Below are 19,344 nucleotides of genomic sequence, written 5' to 3'. Positions count from 1 at the left end.
GGGGCTGGGTGAAGTCAATTTCCAGTGGGGTTTTACTATACATAGTTGCTCAGTACTTCTATTTATTTACTTCTCTTAAAAGCCTGTTTTAGTTTTTTCCCATTGAAGTGCCCAGGTCAACTGGCTCCATTGTCTGTACTTCTTTGCTAATCTATTCTGGGTTTTATCCTCTTAATTTTGACAGAGTTGTGGTTTACTTTAAATTTTTGGTCATATGTCTTCAGATTCCATGAAGTTTTCTATAACTGGCTCATCGACTTATCTGCCACTTTAATTCCTGTCATTGGTTATTCCCTGTAGCTTCTGAGTCCATTATGCAATATTCCAGTTTCGTATTTCTTTTACCTTAAGTCTACTGGCTTTTTGTTCTGTGTATCTTAGCTCTCTTTTAGAATCGTATTAACCGAAACAGCTCTATCCCCAACACTCAATTTAGACTTCAAGATTTCTAATTCTAAACTTTTATTCCTTAGTTTGTTTAAAAAAACAAAACAAAACAAAACCCTTAGCAAATTTGCAGTGAAGAATATGATAAAAGAAACATTTAAAATGGATAAAGATCTATATTGACCTCTCTTAAACTTGACAGTTGATGTTTTACTGAAGCTTAGCTGATAGATGATTTACAGACATGTATTCCTTTTTATATTTTATGTGTGTTTTGAATTTTTACTTTGATGTGCTAGCATTTGTATCATCACTATTGGTACTTGTTATTGTTTTTCCTTTTTTAAAAAATGACCTTTAAAATTATTTGCTTAGCCAAATTGATTTCAACATATATTCAGATTTATAGTGGGAATTACTTAAAGAAAGTCTTTATTGCTTATTTTTCCTATGTTAATGTAAATTTTAATATTTGATAATATAGATCTATATCCTATTTCTGCTTCAGTGTGAATACGATATTGACTGTCTTTTGCATTTTTAGCCAGACTTTGTCATTCATGGTGATGACCAATCTCAATTCATTAATTAACTTATCCTAAATCATTTTGTGTTAATGTCTTTTGGTTGATGATTATGACCTCAAAAAAAATGTTCTTCTAAAAAAGCAAAATAGTACACTAGACTTTCATGGAAATGAAAAAAATAAATTTAAAGACCTTAGAAAATTCACAGAATTCAGTACATTATGAATCACAGGGTCCTTTCTGATTTTACTCCTGTCTTCCACTGAGTTACTTTACCTATCTCTTTCTCTTGCAGGAATTCCTAGATTAGGTAAAGTTAATCTTAACACTGCTCCTTGAGTTTATAATTTGTATCATTTGCATAATGTATTGTTTAGTTCTTTACTCTGCCTCTTTCTCAATGGTATGTAAATATCATGAGACCCAGAACCATTTCTGTGTTTTCTACTCTTTTGTCTTCAATGCCTTGTACAGGATCTGAGATCATTGTGAATTCTGCTCTTAAACTAAAATCGATTATCTTTTGAACCTGAGACCGAGATCCAGAGCAACGATTCCCCTTTCTGAACTCAAGGCTTTTTGTTGAAGATTCCTCTGTCCTTCAATGCTGTTTCCTCTCAGAGTGCTTCTAAGTTCTTTCATACCTCTGGAACCTTTTGCATAGATCTTCTTTGGTCTGTTTTCCTGACTTTAACATTCTTCTTGTACATACATGAGCATTTCTGTTACATAATTACATGCCTATATGAATTTGTCACATGGTAACTCTGCTTTTTATCACAGAGTAATTCTGGAATGACTAATAGTCAAATGGATCTCATGTAAATTTATGTGATTATTATCATTTTTATGTATTTGGTCTTTGTTTTCATTCATATTATTTTTTTCTGTAATCAGATAGCAAGAAAACGACACAAGGTTATTGGCACTTTTAGGAGTCCTCCTGGCCATACCCGACCCCCAGCTTCTCTTAAGCATATTCATCTAATGCCTCTTTCTCAAATTAAGAAGGTACTGGACATAAGAGAAACAGAAGGTATGTTCACTGGATAAACTGTTGGCAAATGAAAATAATTTTATTCATTGTAGGTTTGATTCAGTTTTAAACTGATAAATTCTCCTTTTATTTTCATTTATTTTTTTAAAGATGTATTTATTTGAGAGAGAGCGCAAGCGGGTGAGCTGGGGGAGGGCCAGAGAGAAGGGGAGGGAGACAATCTCAAGCAGATTCGCCACTGAGCATGGAGCCCAACATGGGTTTGATCTCACAACTCTGAGATCATGACCTGAGCTGAAATCAAGTGTTGGACGCTTAACCAACTGAGCCACCAGGCACTCCTAAACTGGTAAATTATCTTTAAATACAGTTGGTTAGTTTTGGTAATTTTTCTTATACATCTATCCCAACTCTTTTCTAGGAACCTACTTGATATCTTACTTTTCTTAAATGAAAATGCTCTCTCAACCTGTGGGATATCTTCCATCCCTTAAGGGTTAAAGTAGCTTTTAAATGGTTATATGTCAAAATAGTGCCTTAGGGGCACCTGGGTGGCTCAGTGGGTTGGGCCTCTGCGTTCTGCTCAGGTTGTGATCCCAGGATCCTGGGATGGAGCCCCACACATCCTTCAGAATCCAAAAGAAATCACCAGTCTATTGCCTGTGCTCTGCATCTTATTCCTTCCCTGTCAGCAATAGCTGCATTGCTAGAAATATGTTTAGGATATGGCCAGGAAAGAAGTACTTGAATAAATGCACCCAAAGTAACTATGGTAGAATTAACATGGGTCAAATGTGTATTAAGGAGAGTTTCTACTCAAGCTTGATAGTGTTAGGGAGATTCTCTGAAGGCCTGAAATTACCAAAAGTTTATACCTACCAAAACCAGTATCATCTGGTTAGTTGGCATCTAGTGATGTGTGTGTATGACCATATTTTAGATGTTAGACATAATGTTTTTATGGTGTAAGCTGGTTCCATTACTGATCCCGCCCACTAATAATGGAAGACTTTGAATTTTATGAGAAACAAAGAAAACTTGAACAGCAACTTATATTGTTATCTTGATTTGGTTGTCAGATTCTGGATTTATTAAGGTTATAATAGTGCATTTATTTAAATCACCTCCATATTTTTGGATTTGACATATAGATTATAATTATTGTTTAAAATAGGTTCTGTTTTAGCATTTTGGTCCAAAAACATTTTGTAACAGTTTTGATAATTTGGATATTTTATTTCTTTGAACTTGATTCAAGTTACCAAATTAATCTTATAATACCATTTTAATTTAAAACTTAAATTCAGGAATTCTAAGAAATGATAAAATCTAATTCAAAAAACTATCTTATAGAAAATATTAAAATTTCATAGAAAATACTACTTAAAGTCAGTAAATTTCATTGTTGGTTTCTTACATGGTACTTATACTTACTCTTATGATTCTTACCAGTGTTTCAATGTAATATGGATGTTCTTTGTCCAGTTAAAAATAGAGGGATAGAAAGATCTCCTTGTAAAAAAATAGAGGGATGAAAAGGGTGGAGAAAAGATAATTTTATTGGAATTTTGTTGCTCTGAGGAAACTAAACTTGAATAAATCTATCATTTCTAAGGAGTAACACTTAATGTTTATACTTATTCTGGAACCCTAGATTGCCATAATGCTTTTGCCTTGCTTGTGAGGCCACCAACCGAGAGGGCAAATGTGCTGCTTAGTTTCCAGATGACATCAGAGGAACTTCCAAAAGAAAACTGGTTAAAGATGCTATGTCGACATGTAGCCAATACCATTTGTAAAGCGGACGCTGTAAGTTCTTTTTTCTTAAAGATTATTTATTTATTTATTTATTTGAGAGACAGAAATCACAAGTAGGCAGAGAGGCAGGCAGAGAGAGGAGGAAGCAGGCTCCCTGCTGAGCAGAGAGCCCAATGCGGGGCTTGATCCTAGGACCCTGGGATCATGACCTGAGCCAAAGGCAGAGGCTTTAACCCACTGAGCCACCCAGGCGCCCCGGATGCTGTAAGTTCTTAAACAACTATTAAAATGAAAGTTTTAACTTCATTGCAATGCATTCAGACTAACCCTGTACCTTTCTTTTTTCCTTTTTTTTTTTTTTTTAAGATTTTATTTATTTATTTGACAGAGATGACAAGTAGGCAGAAAGGCAGGCAGAGAGAGAGGGGGGAAGCAGGCTCCCTGCTGTGCAGAGAGCCCGATGTGGGGCTCGATCCCAGGACCATGGGATCATGACCTGAGCCAAAGGCAGCGGCTTAACCCACTGAACCACCCAAGCTCCCACCCTGTACCTTTCTGATGACTTGGTGATTATGAATGTAGGAGAGTTTTAGTTTTACGTGAATTGAGGAAAACTGGTTTAAAAAGTTGTTTTGGAAAAGATTCTTAAAAATAATAGACACACGGACATTTTGAGTCCCTAACTTACAGATAGGTCCTCAAAGCCTAATAGCTCCTGTGCCTTTCTGACTGAGTGAGGCTTCTGGGACTTGTTCTAATGTACCCTGAGATTTTTATTGGTGCTCTTTGACCCGGCTGTTTGTAAAATAGAGGGCATCTTGTTCCAGTCTTTTATCTTGTTGAAAGCAATAAATGAGTTGTAGCAAGTTGTTTTTTCTGTTTGGCAAGTTGCCAATCCGGTTTTCTCAGCCCAGCCTCTAAAAATCAAATACCATTATGAATATATATTTATCTTACACAGTTTAATGTGCAGATACATGAGAAGATCAAATTACTAAAGTTAAATGACTGACAGAAATCAGAGAGCCTGTAGCAGATCTTGGATGAAATCTAGATCTCTTAACAGATAATTTGATTTCTTCATTATATATGGGAGAGACATGTGATAGACAGGTATAGACCCTTTCGTCCTTGTACAAAATGACATAGATAGAATGTATTGATAAACAACCCTTTTCAGTACAGTAGCACTATAATGGAAATTTGCCTTGGACATTCCTGTTGGAATATTATTTTATCATAGTTAAGTCTAACCTTGAAGACTACTGAGGTATAATTTTAGTGGTTTATAGAGTAGATAATATTTGACTAAAACATCCTACTTAAATGTTGAGAACAATTAACAGACTCTTTTTTAATAAGGAGATTTAAATTTCTTTCTTTCTTTCTTTTTTTTTACATACTTTATTTATTTATTTTTGAGAGAGAGAGAGAGGATGAGAGCACAAGTTGGCAGAGAGGTAGGCTCTCCTCTGATCATGGAGCCCAATGTGGGACTTGATCCAAGGACCCTAGGATCATGACTGGAGCTGAAGGCAGACGCTAATGACTGAGCCACCCAGGCGTTTGTTTTTGACAGGGAAAACCAAAGAATAAAATTCTGTGATTGACTACTTTGTCCTAATTGTCATTTACAGAACACTTCATCCAGCATGATTTGTTTTTGTTTTTGTTTTTTTAATTTCTATGGGCCAACAATATGTTGTTATAAATAAAAGATTGTTCCACAAAAAGGTTCACAGAAGGCTAGTGCATACAACAATACTAGCTTGAAAAATGATGGAGACAGCTTTTGTTAGAAAGCTTACAAAATGCTCATTGTTAGGAGGAATTTTTTCTTTTCACAGCTCTCTAAGAATGCATATATAAAATGGATTCTTGTAGTATAGTGACTGCCTATTGTAAGAAATTACTCCTACATTTATCATGTCAGACTAGATGGCTTATGTAATTCTTTCCAAATTTATAACCATAATACTGAAGTGCTATCAATGGAAAAATTTCCGTAAAATAGTCTACTGAATTACTAGCCATAGGATGGCTAATAATTCTGGAACTAAAATAGAAACAGCAAGTGGAAAAATTTGATACGTTAGCCACAAGATGGCAGCAAATGTTTAACTATGTCCTGATTTATACTTAAATCACAAAATTCTTTAAAGTTGTGAAATTTTGTTACTAAGAAATATTTTGTAAATTGAGATATTCTCACTGACTTCAGTTGAGTTCTTTCCCACATTTAAAATACTATATACAGTAGATTTTAAAAAGCCCTGAGTTGATATCTTACCATTTGATAACATTTGCCTGTTGAAGATTTCTAAATAAACACACATACACACACACAATGTAAAAGATAAAATTTTCTTGATTCTTTCAATCAGTAGTTTTTGTGCTTCTATTACAAATTTTGGGTTACCTAAACAATTGGAGCTTACTTAAGAGTCAAAGTTGGGGCGCCTGGGTGGCTCAGTGGGTTAAAGCCTCTGCCTTTGGCTCAGGACATGATCCCAGGGTCCTGGGATCGAGCCCCACATCGGGCTCTCTGCTCCGCCGGGAGCCTGCTTCCTCCTCTCTCTCTGCCTACCTCTCTGCCTAGTTGTGATTTCTCTCTGTCAAATAAATAAAATATTAAAAAAAAAAAAAGAGTCAAAGTAATACAGCTGTCTTGTTCTATACTGTTTCATTCTTCATGCCCATTTATAAATGACTTAAGAATTTTAAGCTGAAATGAAACCTAATCTAATCTCATTATTTTACCTGTGACATTAAGGCCAAGAACATAAAGCTTACATTAGAATCCAGGTATTCCGATTCTTGGTTAAACCCTTTTGTATAGCTTTTCTCCCCATGGATATGGTGTCCCATTGTCTGTTCATTTAGAATTTAACATTACAGTTTTAATCTGTTGAAAGTTTTATCTCTCAGAATACTTAGGTTTGTATTTTTGGTCTCTTGCCAGCATGTAGACTTTAAATGTATGGTCCATACTCTTTTTTTTTTTTTTTTTTTAAGATTTTATTTATTTATTTGACAGACAGAGATCACAGGTAGGCAGAGAGGCAGCCAGAGAGAGAGGAGGCTCCCTGCTCCCTGCTGAGCAGAGAGCCTGATGTGGGGCTGGATCCCAGGACCCTGGGACCATGACCTGGGCCAAAGGCAGAGGCTTTAACCCACTGAGCTACCCAGGCGCCCAATGGTCCATACTCTTAAGGATCATATATTGCCTAAGGCCAGATGGTAGCTTTTCTAAAGCCATTGCAGATTTCTAATCTCAAATATCAAAACTATAATTTATTAACAAGTGGATTTAAACAATGTTATTCTTCCACTACCCCTACTTTGAATAGTTTAGAGGAAGTAATTTGAAAATTAAATGCCCAATGCTGCAGTTCAGTTCTTTTACTACTAATTCTTCAGATTTCTTTAAAAAAATCAGGTTTTAACGTTTTAGTCAAATCACTACTGGCTACTTTTCAGTAGCAATATTCATTCTTAGAGATTCTGTTTACAAGTTTAAGAACTAGCTACATGAATAATAGACTGAAAGTGGAACATAGAAGAGTTTGTGCTTCTGAGCCAATGTTATTTATAATGGAGTTATTATGATTTGTACTTAAAATTATTCTGCTGGTTATTAGCCACACATAGTAAGTTGCTAATATAAATATTTGTTATTGGTACTATTTTAATTTGGCTAAAGCAGACATTCTGAGTTGTAAATATGATTACAGAGCTTGAGGAAATCACTGACACAAGCTAACGGGGCATCATGATACTAGTTACTTTTTCTTTAGCATCTGTATTTGAGGACTAGGAGGAGAGGAGAGCTTAAGGAAAAAAGGGTCTGATAACTCACGTGTGTGGGCTCATTAGCTCAAGATGTCAGAAATGCTGGAAAATTTCTTTTGAATTAATACCCATGAGTAAATCTGCAGCTGAGATTTAGTTTCTCCTGAAATTAATGTCTCATGTCTCTCATTGGAAGAAATCGATTACTACTTTCTTTTTTTTCTTTTCTTTTTTTTTAAAGATTTTATTTATTTGACAGACAGCGATCACAAGTAGGCAGAGAGGCAGGCAGAGAGAGAGAGAGAGAGGAGGAAGCAGGCTCCCCGCTGAGCAGAGAGCCCGGTGCAGGGCTCCATCCCAACACCCTGAGATCCTGACCTGAGCCGAAGGCAGAGCCTTAACCCACTGAGCCACCGAGGCGCCCCCGTTTACTACTTTCTCATCTTAAAGTTTGCAGATATGTCTTTAGAACTAGAACTAAAGGAAGTGTTTCCATCTTAATATCTTAGCAAACAGCTATATGTCTTCTCAGCCTCTAGAACTACCCAAGTGCTTACTCTTTCAGGCATTCTGAATCCAGAGCTTCTAGAAATGTAAAAGACCTCCTATCTATCTACCCTAACCAAATTAGAAGTAGTTTGTTTGTTGAGAGAAAACAGGAAGCAATCTCCTCTCTTTTCAGTTCAAAGTTTGTTATTATATGCTTAATAATAGTTAAGATAGCAATAGGAAAATATCTCTTTTCTTTATTAGCAACTGCTTAGGGATTTCGTTTTATATTCATATTGTGAATTTTACTCTCTAATTTAAATGGAAAAATAATATTTGCACATAAGAAAAAATCAAATGGACAGAAGTATACTCTAGTAAAATAGATGCATCTGTCCCACTAGTCTTTTTTTCAGCAGTGCAACTTTTGACAGTTTCATCTATCTTTCCAGAAAAAAAGAGTGTAGACACATCAATTTCTGGTTAGATGTATTCTTAGGTAATTTTCTATCTATAATTCTATTCATAAATGAGATCTTTTAGCTAAGTTGTTTTCTAGTTGTTTTGTATGTAGGTTAATGTTTGATATGGATGTTAGTTTTGTAACTAGTCACTTTTATGAAATTAATTCTCCTATAGCTTCTAATTATGTCCCACCTAATTCTATTGGATCTTTTAGTGTTTAATTTTTTTCAAGATTTATTTATTTGAGAGAGAGAGAGCATGCGCATGAGCAGGAGGAGCAGAGAGAGAGGGAAAGACAATCTTAAGCAGACTCCATGCTGAGCGTGGAGCCCATTGTGGGGCTCGATCTCACAACTATGAGATTGTGATCTGGGCCAAAAACTGAAGAGTCTGACGCTTAACTGACTTCACCACCCAGGGACCCCTTAAGTGTTTAATTTTTTTAAAAATGTCTTGGGTTGACCAATTTCGAGTGAGCATTGATGAATTACTTTGAATTTTGAAAACAAAACATCATGAAGAGATTTTTGTGTCAAAACATCCCTTTTCTGAATTTCCTTCTGTATCTAGGAACATAAAAAACTTCTATCAAATAGGTTTTTAATATATATTTGTTGATTGAATGAAAGCCAGTTTGAAATGAAATCAGATGAAACTAAAATTGAAAATGAAATGAGAACAAAATCAAATTCATAAAACTAAAGTTACAGCTGTGCTTAGTTTATGGTGTCATATGTACAGCAATGAAGGAAATGTGATCCCTTTATTATAAGATGTAGGAAATCTTAATGCAGAACCTTACAGGTGTATGTGAATGGGGATAAAGAAGACTAAGGGATAGGCAGAGCTTGAATCATAGTCCTGACTGCTTTGTTTCTCATAGTTTCTCATAAATATATACATATTAGTAGTTTTTCTTTTTTATTTTTTAAAGACTTATTTATTTTAGAGAAGGAGCCCATGAGAGAGCATTGCAGTTGGCTGGAGGGGGGCGGAGCAGAGGGAGAGAGTCCTCAGCAGACTCCCTGCTGAGTGTGGAGCCCAACACAGGGCATGATTTCATGACCCTGAGATTATGACCTGAGCCAAAACCAAGAGTTGAGGCTTAACCAACAGTGCCAACAGTGCCATCCAGGTGCCCCTCAGTAGTTTTTCTCTATGCTGGCAGTAACCAACTAGGAAGTATAGGAAAGGAAGACCCCTCTTTCCAATAAAACTTGGTATAAATTTAGGCAATTTTAGTATAAATCTAGGAATAGCCTTATAAGAGATAAATGAAAGTTTTCTATTTTAAGGAAACTATATAATACTTTGCAGAGAAATCTATGATGTTCCTGAATGAGAATGCTGACTGGCATAAGGATGTCAATTCATTGTAGTTCTTATAAAATCCTACAGGAAATTTCTGGATTTTGACAGAATGACTCCAAAGATAATTTTTAAAGAAAAAGCAATAATAAAGTAAAGAATTGTCCTTCTTTTATGAGATATTACATTATATTTTTAAAGTTACAATGATAAGAACATTACTGCACAATGAAAAGGATAAATGTCCTTGAAATAAGCTTTTACACATGATAAATATAGTACTTTAACAATTGAATAAGATTGTTAACATGGTGCTACGATAGTTGGTTAAATACGTAGGGAAAATTAGATATATATCCTAACCTCATATCCACATAAGCTTATAAGTAGATTTGTGAGTTAAAAGTGGAACCATTTAAAAAGCTGTAAGAAAATGTAGTTGTAGGTGGTGAATATTGAATCTGGTTTTGTTATCTTTGATGTTGAGTTTTAGGCATTCTCTATATTCTGGATATTAATCCCTTCTCAGATATGTCAGTTATATGATGTATATTTTCTCCTGTTCTGTTGGATTGCCACATACAGATCTATGTTGATAGAGTCTTTTGTACAATGTTTACCAATTTTTATTAAATCTCTTTTTTTTTTGTTTTTTTTTGTTGCCTCTGCCTGTGGTGTTATATCCAAGATAGTACTGTTAAATCTAGTATCTTGAAGCTTTTGACCTATGTATTCTTATCTTCCAAGAGTTTTATAGTTTTAGTTCTAATATTTAGATCTTTGATCTATTTTGAGTTAATTTTTGTGTGTGGTATAAGGTAAGGATCCAACTTTATTCTTTTGCCTGTGGATATCTAGTTTTCCCAGAACCTTTGTTGAAAAGGCTGTCCTTTTCCTATTGAATAATCTTAATGCCCTTGTCAAATCATTTGACCGTATTATATGGAAGGTTTATTTCTGGGCTCTCCATTCTGTTTCATTCCACTCTATTCTATATCTTAATGCCAATACAGTACCATTTTGATTATAGTAGGTTGTTTTTTTTTTTTTTTAAGATTCATTTATTTTAGAGAGAGAGAAGAGAGTGGGGGGTAGGGAGAGGGGCAGGAACTCTCCAGCAGACTCCCTGCTGAGGGAGGAGCCTGACATAGGGCTCAATCCCATGACCCCAAGATCAGGACCTGAACTCAAATCAGGAGTCAGATGCTCAACCAACTGAGCCACCCAGGCACCCTTTAGTAGTAGGTTTTTAAACCAAGAATTTTGAGACTGCCAACTTTGTGCTTTTTTCCCAGGATTGTCTTGGCTATTTGGGGCCCCTTGTGATTCCATATGAATTTTGGAATGAAATTTTTTTTTTCTTTGCCAAAAAGTCACTGGGATTTTGATAAGGATTTCATCGAATCTGTAGATTGCTTTGGGTAGTACTGACATGTTAATATTAAATCTTCCAATTCATGAACACAGGATGTTTTTCCAATTATTCATGTTGTTTCAGCAACAACATTTTGTAGTTTACAATGTATGTCTTTCATCTCTTTAAGTTTATTCCTAAGTATTTTATTTTTTTCTGATGTGATATTTATTTCTTAATGAGAAGAAAGTAGAGGCATTTTGTGTTAGAAAATAATGAAATGATAAAATTAATTCTCATATAATCAGAAGAGACTTTTATCATCTGTTCATTAATAGTAATTCCTTTGAGTATCTAATGATAAGGAAAACCATAATATACAGCTAATTGAAAAATATGAGATAAAACTGAATAGAACCACTCCAATTTTGTTAAAATAAAACATTTTTGCATATAAAAATATATGTAAGGAGTGTGTGTAAATGTAAATAGCAAATGATCAGGACATTTGTGGGTAATTTTATCTTATTTTTAAATTTTTCTTTCAAATTTTCTATAATGGAATTTATTTTTTTTACACTCTCGAAAAATATTAATAACATTTTAAAAAGTTACTGATGATTGCAAGCAATATTACCTCATTGGGATTATATAAGTGACAGTCTTTTAGCAAATGGACAAAGTGAGAAGAGAGGGTCTGAAATAGGCATGGGGAACTTGCTTGTTTTAAGAAGCTTTGGCAAAATCAAGCCTGTCTATGTGGATGTCAACGGTAGAGAGCCAAAGCAAGCATACTTAACTGTGGAGTATGATTTTTAAGACTATTTGTTTGTAAGGGGGTTTAACATTTTATTTCAAAGAACTACTGTGCATTGTCTTGTTTCCTATGTGCATTGTCTTGTTTCCTAATTCCTGTGGGTTAAATATACAGATTTTTTTTTTTTAAACATATTTTATTTATTTGACAGAGAGAAATCACAACTAGGTAGAGGCAGGCAGAGAGAGGGAGGAAGCAGGCTCCCTGCGGAGCAGAGAGCCCCATGCGGGACTCGATCCCAGGACCCTGGGATCATGACCTGAGCCGAAGGCAGAGGCTTTAACCCACTGAGACCCCTAGGCGCCCCGTATACAGATATTTTCTACATTTGCATATGAGAACATTTTCAGAAAAACCAATATTCACAAGGTTGTATTAAATTCTCTCCAGAATGACAATGGTGGAGGATAGTCTCAATAGTGCTAGACTAGTGGGAAAACTTATTGATTCATAACCTAGATCTATAAATTTAAAGTGCAAATTGGTTATAGGAGTATGCAAAAACATTTTGTCTCCCCTGCTTTTTTTGAAAAGCCCAAATGTAATTTGAGCAAGTGGTATTTTGGATTTTGGATTACTTGGAGATTAGTTGTCTCATTTAAGGTTAATTTTGATCAGTGTTCTTGGCCTATATGAAATCTTTGACTCATTTTAGAATGTAACATAAACTACAAACCTACTCCTCAGAAAACTAACCTTTGCACTTATGAACACACAGAATTTCGCACAGGATTTCAGGGAGGTTGCCTACCTCCTATTTCTATCCATTAGCACTGCTAGGATGATCACATATTCAGAACCTCCAATTTGGAATCCATCTAGATGTTAGTTGAGGAATTAAGGAAAAAGGAAAAGTCTAAGTTTTAATTTGAGATAATCTCAAGGAAATTGTTTCTTAATGTTGGTTTTATAGCAGATTTTATACTGAAGCATTATGTTCACTAAAGTTCTAACTTCTTGGTTTTAAGGTTGTTAAAAAGATTTTATATTGAGTTCTTGTTTCAGTTGCTTTGTCCATAGTCCTTGGAATGTATTTTTCATTTAGTGAATGCTAATTTTTTACTCTCCTTAAATTAGTACACTTAAGAGTTGAAATTATGTCAAGCATATAAAAAGCCCGAGTAGCTTCATTTGTATATACTCCCATGTGCTTAGAGCTTTGATTTTAGAAACAGTTGTGTATTTTTATTTTGTTTTACTCATTTATTTTAAAATAATAAAAAGGGTTTGTTTTTTTTTTTTAACAGGAGAATCTTATCTATAGTGCTGATCCAGAATCTTTTGAAGTAAATACTAAAGATATGGACAGTACGTTGAGTAGAGCATCTAGAGCAATTAAAAAGACTTCAAAAAAGGTGAGTCTTAGCTTATTATTTAACATATCTCCAAAATGTATTTTTCAGAGTATGCTGAAAAAATATTGCCATAAATACCAGTGTAAGGATAGTCTAACAGAGCTGTTTTCTTGGTTCAAGTTGAAATGGCCCATAGAGATAAATAGTTTTAGTTCAGCAAATTCTTTTGCTCAGTAATTAAAACAACTTATTATCCCTCCCATTCTTGTTACAGTGATGCTTCTATGACCCATGCTTCACTATAAATATACTGGTGGTCGTTTAGTTGTAGATATGTGTACATTCATCTTAAATATTGCCTCAGATGGGGCACCTGGGTGGCTCAGTGGATCAAGCCACTGCCTTCGGCTCAGGTCATGATCTCAGGGTCCTGGGATCGAGCCCCACGTCAGGCTCTCTGCTCCGCAGGGAGCCTGCTTCCTCCTCTCTCTCTGCCTGCCTCTCTGCCTAGTTGTGATTTCTCTCTGTTAAATAAATAAAATATTTAAAAAAAAAATATTGCCTCAGATATTTTTTGGCAATGGGCACTGACAGAATCAGGAGACCTGGGATCTATTCCTGACCATAAGTATGTTTTAGTCTCCAAATGATGAAGATCACTTCCCTTCTTACCCTATCAAAGTTGAGGACTGTGTAAGAATGTTAGCAATGGGGTATTTATTTATTCATTTAAAGTAGGCTCCAAGCCCATCACGGAGCCCAATATGGGGCTTGAATTCACTACCCTGAGGCAAAATCAAGTCAGATAACTGACTGAGCCACCCAGGCGCTTCATGTAATGGGCTTCGAATTTTAATTTTTAATAGTTTTTAATAGTTTTAATATTTCGAGCAAAATTTGCCGTCATGATCTACAATTTTTTGTTATTGTTTTCTTTGTTTTTGAGGGGAGGCCTTCTACTTTATTTAACCATCTTTGTATCTCCCAGCATTTAATGTATACTAGATAAACATGTTGAATAATGTCAAATGAGCTCTTTCACTTTTTTAACAAATAACTTGAGGTTCAAGTGGCCTTAGACTAAAGATTTCACAACCAAATTTTAGCAGAATCCGATAAAAACCCAGGTTTCTAATTTCCCAGGCCAGGTTTTTCCAGCCTGATTTCCTTCTCCCTTTGGGCTGTAGTGCTTTATGAGTGCATGGTGGAATAGTCTGCAATATAGTACTTCATCTTCTCACACAGTTTTGTCCAAAGAAATTCTAAGTCTGCCGTATACCATTTGTAGAAAAACGTCATGTATATTTGGCATTGTTTAAATTCTTATCAGTTGTATTAGATTCATCTATGCTTAATTAATTGTAACTCCTTTTATCTCTAGGTTACAAGAGCATTCTCTTTTTCAAAAACTCCAAAAAGAGCTCTGCGAAGGGCCCTTATGACATCCCAAAGCTCAGTGGAGGGAAGAAGTCCTTCCAGCAGTGACAAGCATGGAATGAGTCGTCTGTCTAGCACATCATCATTAGCAGTAAGTGGCTTTGATCTAATGGGCTAAAGACTTACTCATATTTATGGAGTTGGTATGGAATATGTGAACTTTGTGAAGATGGAAGTCTTAATAACTCTCTTTTTTTAAATCTCTAAACTTTTAGCCTCTTTATTGGGTAAAGGTAACTGAGAGAAACTTCACTTAATGAACTAGAGACACTGAGTGTATAATTTGATATGAAATTTTATTGGGATTGAGATACATTCAAAAAATCTAAGAAAAGAAACATGTTTTATTTAGGTCCCTCACTTCAGTGTAAATAATAAAATGGTTCTGTTTATGGAGACCGGCTCCAAGAATATAGTGGAGATTGAGGTTTTTTGTTTTTAAACTATTTCTCTGATGAGTAGAATATAATGAGGGTGATATGGATTCTAAATTCATATGTGGAGGATGATATAGTTCTAAATTTTTAAATGTTTGAATTATTCAGGAAACATTTAAAAATATTTAAAATTCCTAGTGATGTCAGAATTATTAGATAATTAATATTAGGGATATTTCTAACATTTATTACTGTCACTAACTATGTGAGTAATATATCTGTTCTTTGTAAAATTATTATTGATCTAATCTACTAAGGTTAAGAAAAGCAAGTGACTGTTACTTCTTAGTTGTGTGTCCTTCAGCAAGTTTCTTATTCTCTTATCTTCATTTTTGCAGTTGAGGAGAAAAGAGGTTAAAAGTACTTAACTATATAGTGTTAACTATAAGGACTAAATACACACACACACACACACACAATATGATTATCTAATGAGAGACAGCTTGAATAGTGGTTATCAACATGAACTCTGGAACTCACATGTTCAAATCCTGGCTCTGCTATTTGCTAGCTGTATGACTTTTGGCAAGTTATTAAAGATCCCTCTGTTTCAATTTCACTATCAGATGAATTTAAGGTAGTAGTTGTAAGGATTAAATAATGCAAATTGCTTTGAATAGTTCCTGGCACATAGTGAATGGCCTAGTGTTTTATGAATGGTTACCTTTTATTATATGAAATTTATAGATAAGGTACTTCATACTCAATAACTCTTTTTTTTTCTTTTTTAAAGCCAGTTCAGTCTCTAACTCAGAGACTTACAGTTTAACCTATGAGTATGTTTACACAAATTTTGGAGGAAGGTCAACCTTCCAGTGGGAAGGAAGTTATGCTTGATAATATAAATATATGCAAAGAAATTTGATAAAATGAATTAAAGTGGACAAAATACAATTAGGCCAAAGTACTGCCCCTTCTTTATGTCCTGCATCTATATAACTATAACTATTGTAAGCATTGCTTTTCAAATGAATGTAATTGGATTTTACAGAAAATTTTTAGAAAATTATTTATGGTTTTATCACTTTTATATAGATAGTATAAATAAGAAGTACTTAAAATATCTTTAAGACATTCATGTCCTCTTCTCAATTGCTTATTTCTGTTCTAACAGATTGTCCATTCTGTTTCCACAAGCAATATAATTGGATTTACTAAGCATGTTTATGTACAGCGCTCAAACTCTACTGGTGGGCGCTCTCAAAACTCCTGGTTTCGATCTGTCCGTCATTCTGCCTCACGAGCTAGTTTTTCAGAGATACTAGAAGGAACTATTGATTTTTCAAATTTCAAAAAAAGTCCTATCCAAGTCATCTTTGACATTTGTGAAGAATTAGGAGATATGCCAAGCAATAATGGAAACAAGCCTCGTGAAAGTTTAATGTGAGCTTATTAGCTATTTGAAATTTGTATTTGTGAAAAAAGAAAGTATTCTTTCTTCACTGAATCATTATTAGGTGGGTGGGGACTTCTAAATTCACAACTTTATAACTGCTTTGAATTCACAACAATTTAAGCTTGATAGAGATTCCTTGTGTATTGGCACATAAAAAATTTTTTGCTAGGTAATTTACTCTTATGTCCAGAAAAAAGTCAATCCCCTTAGAAATTTTCCAATTTATGAAAATGATCATTTTACAAGAATAGTAATAATTTTGATGTAGAGTAGATTTTTATTCCAAATCTAATTCTTAATCTTAGATTTATGACATTTATATAAAATTCATGCTTTTTAATATGGCAAATCATAAACGTTTCCCATGAAGAAAATGTAAGCTTTTATACTATCTACTTAAATCATCTTTGTTATCACCTGAATGGTAATACTTTACCAACCTAGCTCTTTAAATACTACATTTTACTACCTTGTTGATGAGAATTTATAGCCAGCTACCTTGTTGGCTCTAACTTTAGTTATAGTTGTAGCTTTCTTTATAATTCATTTTGATTTATACCGGCTCTTCAGTTTTTGGTGTTCTTGTACATTTTCCTTTGTTATTATTGAAAATTCTTATGATGTTTAACTTTGACCTCTGAAACAATAAATTTAGATAGCTTAGTAACTTAATAATCTCTGTTATCAGAAGTGCTGCTATTTTGCTCAGTTTTTATATGGAGCAAAATTATATACCTACACCTATGTATGGATTATACACATAATACAAAAACTCTAAGAATGTATGACCTTTAATTTTAGAGAATTATTTCTCATGAAGTAATTTCACTTCTCTTAATTTTGCTTTATGATTAAGAAGAAACCATTAGGGTTTGTCTTTTTACCTCAAAAATTTACTGATTTATAGTTTTCTCAAAGAACCTGAAACAGTCTTTAATGTCACACAGAAATACCCTATTAGCAGTAAACCAGTTCAGTTAATATGTAGTTAACTAGCCTGTCCATTTGTCTTTTGTTTTCAAAATACTAAAATAGTTTTAATTATGTTTTCTTCCTATCCCTCTTCCCCTAATTTAAATTATTTCATTTATTTAAAGAGTTTAGAATTTTGGATGTTTTAAAATTGTTTTGTTAATTTGTAAAATAATATGCATCATGCTAAATATGTTATAATTAAAAAAAAAAGTAAATATAAAAATATTTGTCTTGTCTTTACAGGGTATCCCATCTCCCTCCCTTGTCAGCCTGCCTTCCTTCTTTGAAAGAAGAAGTCATACTTTAAGCAGATCTACAACTCATTTGATATGAAGCTTAAAAAATGTTAATTTATAGCAACTTATAAACACTTCATACTCAAGAAACTGACTTAAATGGTACTTGTCATAAGCACTTGGTGAAAGCTGGAAAGAATATATAGGTAACACTAAAACTATGTCATTTGATTTTCTTCTTGAAAGAGTAAGATTAACCTCTTACATATTTTGAGTTAATTCATATAAAAAATTATATTGATTTTGATGTAATTTTTCTCTTTGCTCGAATCTTTCATTTGAAGACCAATAATTTATTTGTGATATTAGTAGCTTTGCAACTTGACAATAGTAAATAAATTTTATTGGTGGTTGCCAAATACTGCTGTGAATCTCTCTGTATATTGTCCATGAATGAATTTTTGGAAATACCTATTTGTGTATCTCAGTTTGTGAAGAAATTAAGTAATATCACAGAACTTACTAGATAAAACACCTGCACAGATTCCTGGTTAATAGTGGGGATTTGTTTCACATGTGCTGTTTGAAGTAGTTATTTAACTGCTCCTATTGCAGTTTATTTTATTCTTAAATGTTTTCAAGATCTAGAGTGTGGATTTTAAAAGATTTGCCCTTATTAACAAGAACAATAGTTAAAGGAGATGGTTTCAAAATATTTTTGCAAATTGAGATAACAGAAAGATTAAAAAATAATGTATATTTTGACAAATATGGTATTGGTATATACTTGTTACTTTTTCAGGGACCATATATTTTGGGTGATTTTAGCCACTAGCAAATCTTCATTTAGTTTGATAGTGTGAGGAATTTTATTTTGAAGTGTAAGACCATGGGGAAATTGTGGTATAGACTGTTATACATTTTATGAAATAGTTCTAAAATTGACATCAGTTTTACTAATCTGCAGTAAAGTACATAGGTATTTGTATGGTCTACCTTTTATTTTGGTCCCATAATTAAATGTAAAATCAAAATACATTTATTTGCTGTTGTAAAATATCTTTCAAACCTAATGTTAATTTTCACAATAGGTTTTTTTTAATAGTCAGTGATACAAAATAATCAAGTTTCTATGAATTTTTTATTTTTATTTCCTGTTTAGGGAGTACCAGAAACACTTAATTGTCATTTAACAATTTCCAGTCATCTGCTTTAATAGTTTAACTGACTATATAGATTTTTTTCTATACCACATATTTGCCATTTTTAAATAGTAAATCACTCTACTGATAGATTTTAAAAGCAGTTGTATTAGTAAGAACTTTGTAAATAAATAATTAAAACTCAAGTATATTTTGTTTCATGTTTTTTGTTGTTTTTTATAGATTTATTTGTTTATTTTGGAGGGAGTGGGAGAATGAGACCTTCCAGCAGACTCCCTGCTAAGCATGGAGTACGATGCTGGGCTCGATCACATGACCCTGAGATCATGACCTGAGCTGAAATCAAGAGTTGGACATGGTACCAACTGAGCCACCCAGGCAGCCCTGTGTCATGTTTTAAACAATTCCTTTACACCAATTTTCATAGGTCAGTATGAATGCTTAAATCAACTTCTCTCACATATTTTGCTTGCCTATTTATTTGCTTATTCCTTTCTCCTTTAACATTTCT

The 19,344-nt window shown here is 33.8% G+C and overlaps 1 protein-coding gene across 6 annotated transcripts in view; it reads left to right on the top strand.

Annotated features, from left to right (window-relative positions):
• The window catches only part of ECT2 (epithelial cell transforming 2), a 62,586-nt gene extending 43,574 nt beyond the window's left edge, over window positions 1-19,012 (top strand). For 5 of the 6 annotated variants that reach the window (XM_046001260.1, XM_046001263.1, XM_046001262.1 and 2 more), the window contains 5 exons: window positions 1,812-1,950; window positions 3,566-3,720; window positions 13,142-13,249; window positions 14,571-14,717; window positions 17,678-19,012. In XM_046001260.1, coding sequence (XP_045857216.1) covers window positions 1,812-1,950; window positions 3,566-3,720; window positions 13,142-13,249; window positions 14,571-14,717; window positions 17,678-17,767 — 639 coding nt within the window. In that variant the 3' untranslated portion in view covers window positions 17,768-19,012. Of the gene's footprint in view, window positions 1-1,811; window positions 1,951-3,565; window positions 3,721-13,141; window positions 13,250-14,570; window positions 14,718-16,177; window positions 16,447-17,677 lie in introns of all 6 variants that reach the window. The other variant, XM_046001264.1, reaches the window with a different exon arrangement.
• The last annotated feature ends 332 nt before the right edge of the window (window positions 19,013-19,344 follow it).

The sequence above is a fragment of the Meles meles genome, chromosome 4, assembly GCF_922984935.1.
Source record: "Meles meles chromosome 4, mMelMel3.1 paternal haplotype, whole genome shotgun sequence".
Taxonomy (NCBI): domain Eukaryota; kingdom Metazoa; phylum Chordata; class Mammalia; order Carnivora; family Mustelidae; genus Meles; species Meles meles.
Note: the sequence above shows the minus strand (reverse complement) of the source record. Positions and strands in the feature narration are given on the sequence as shown.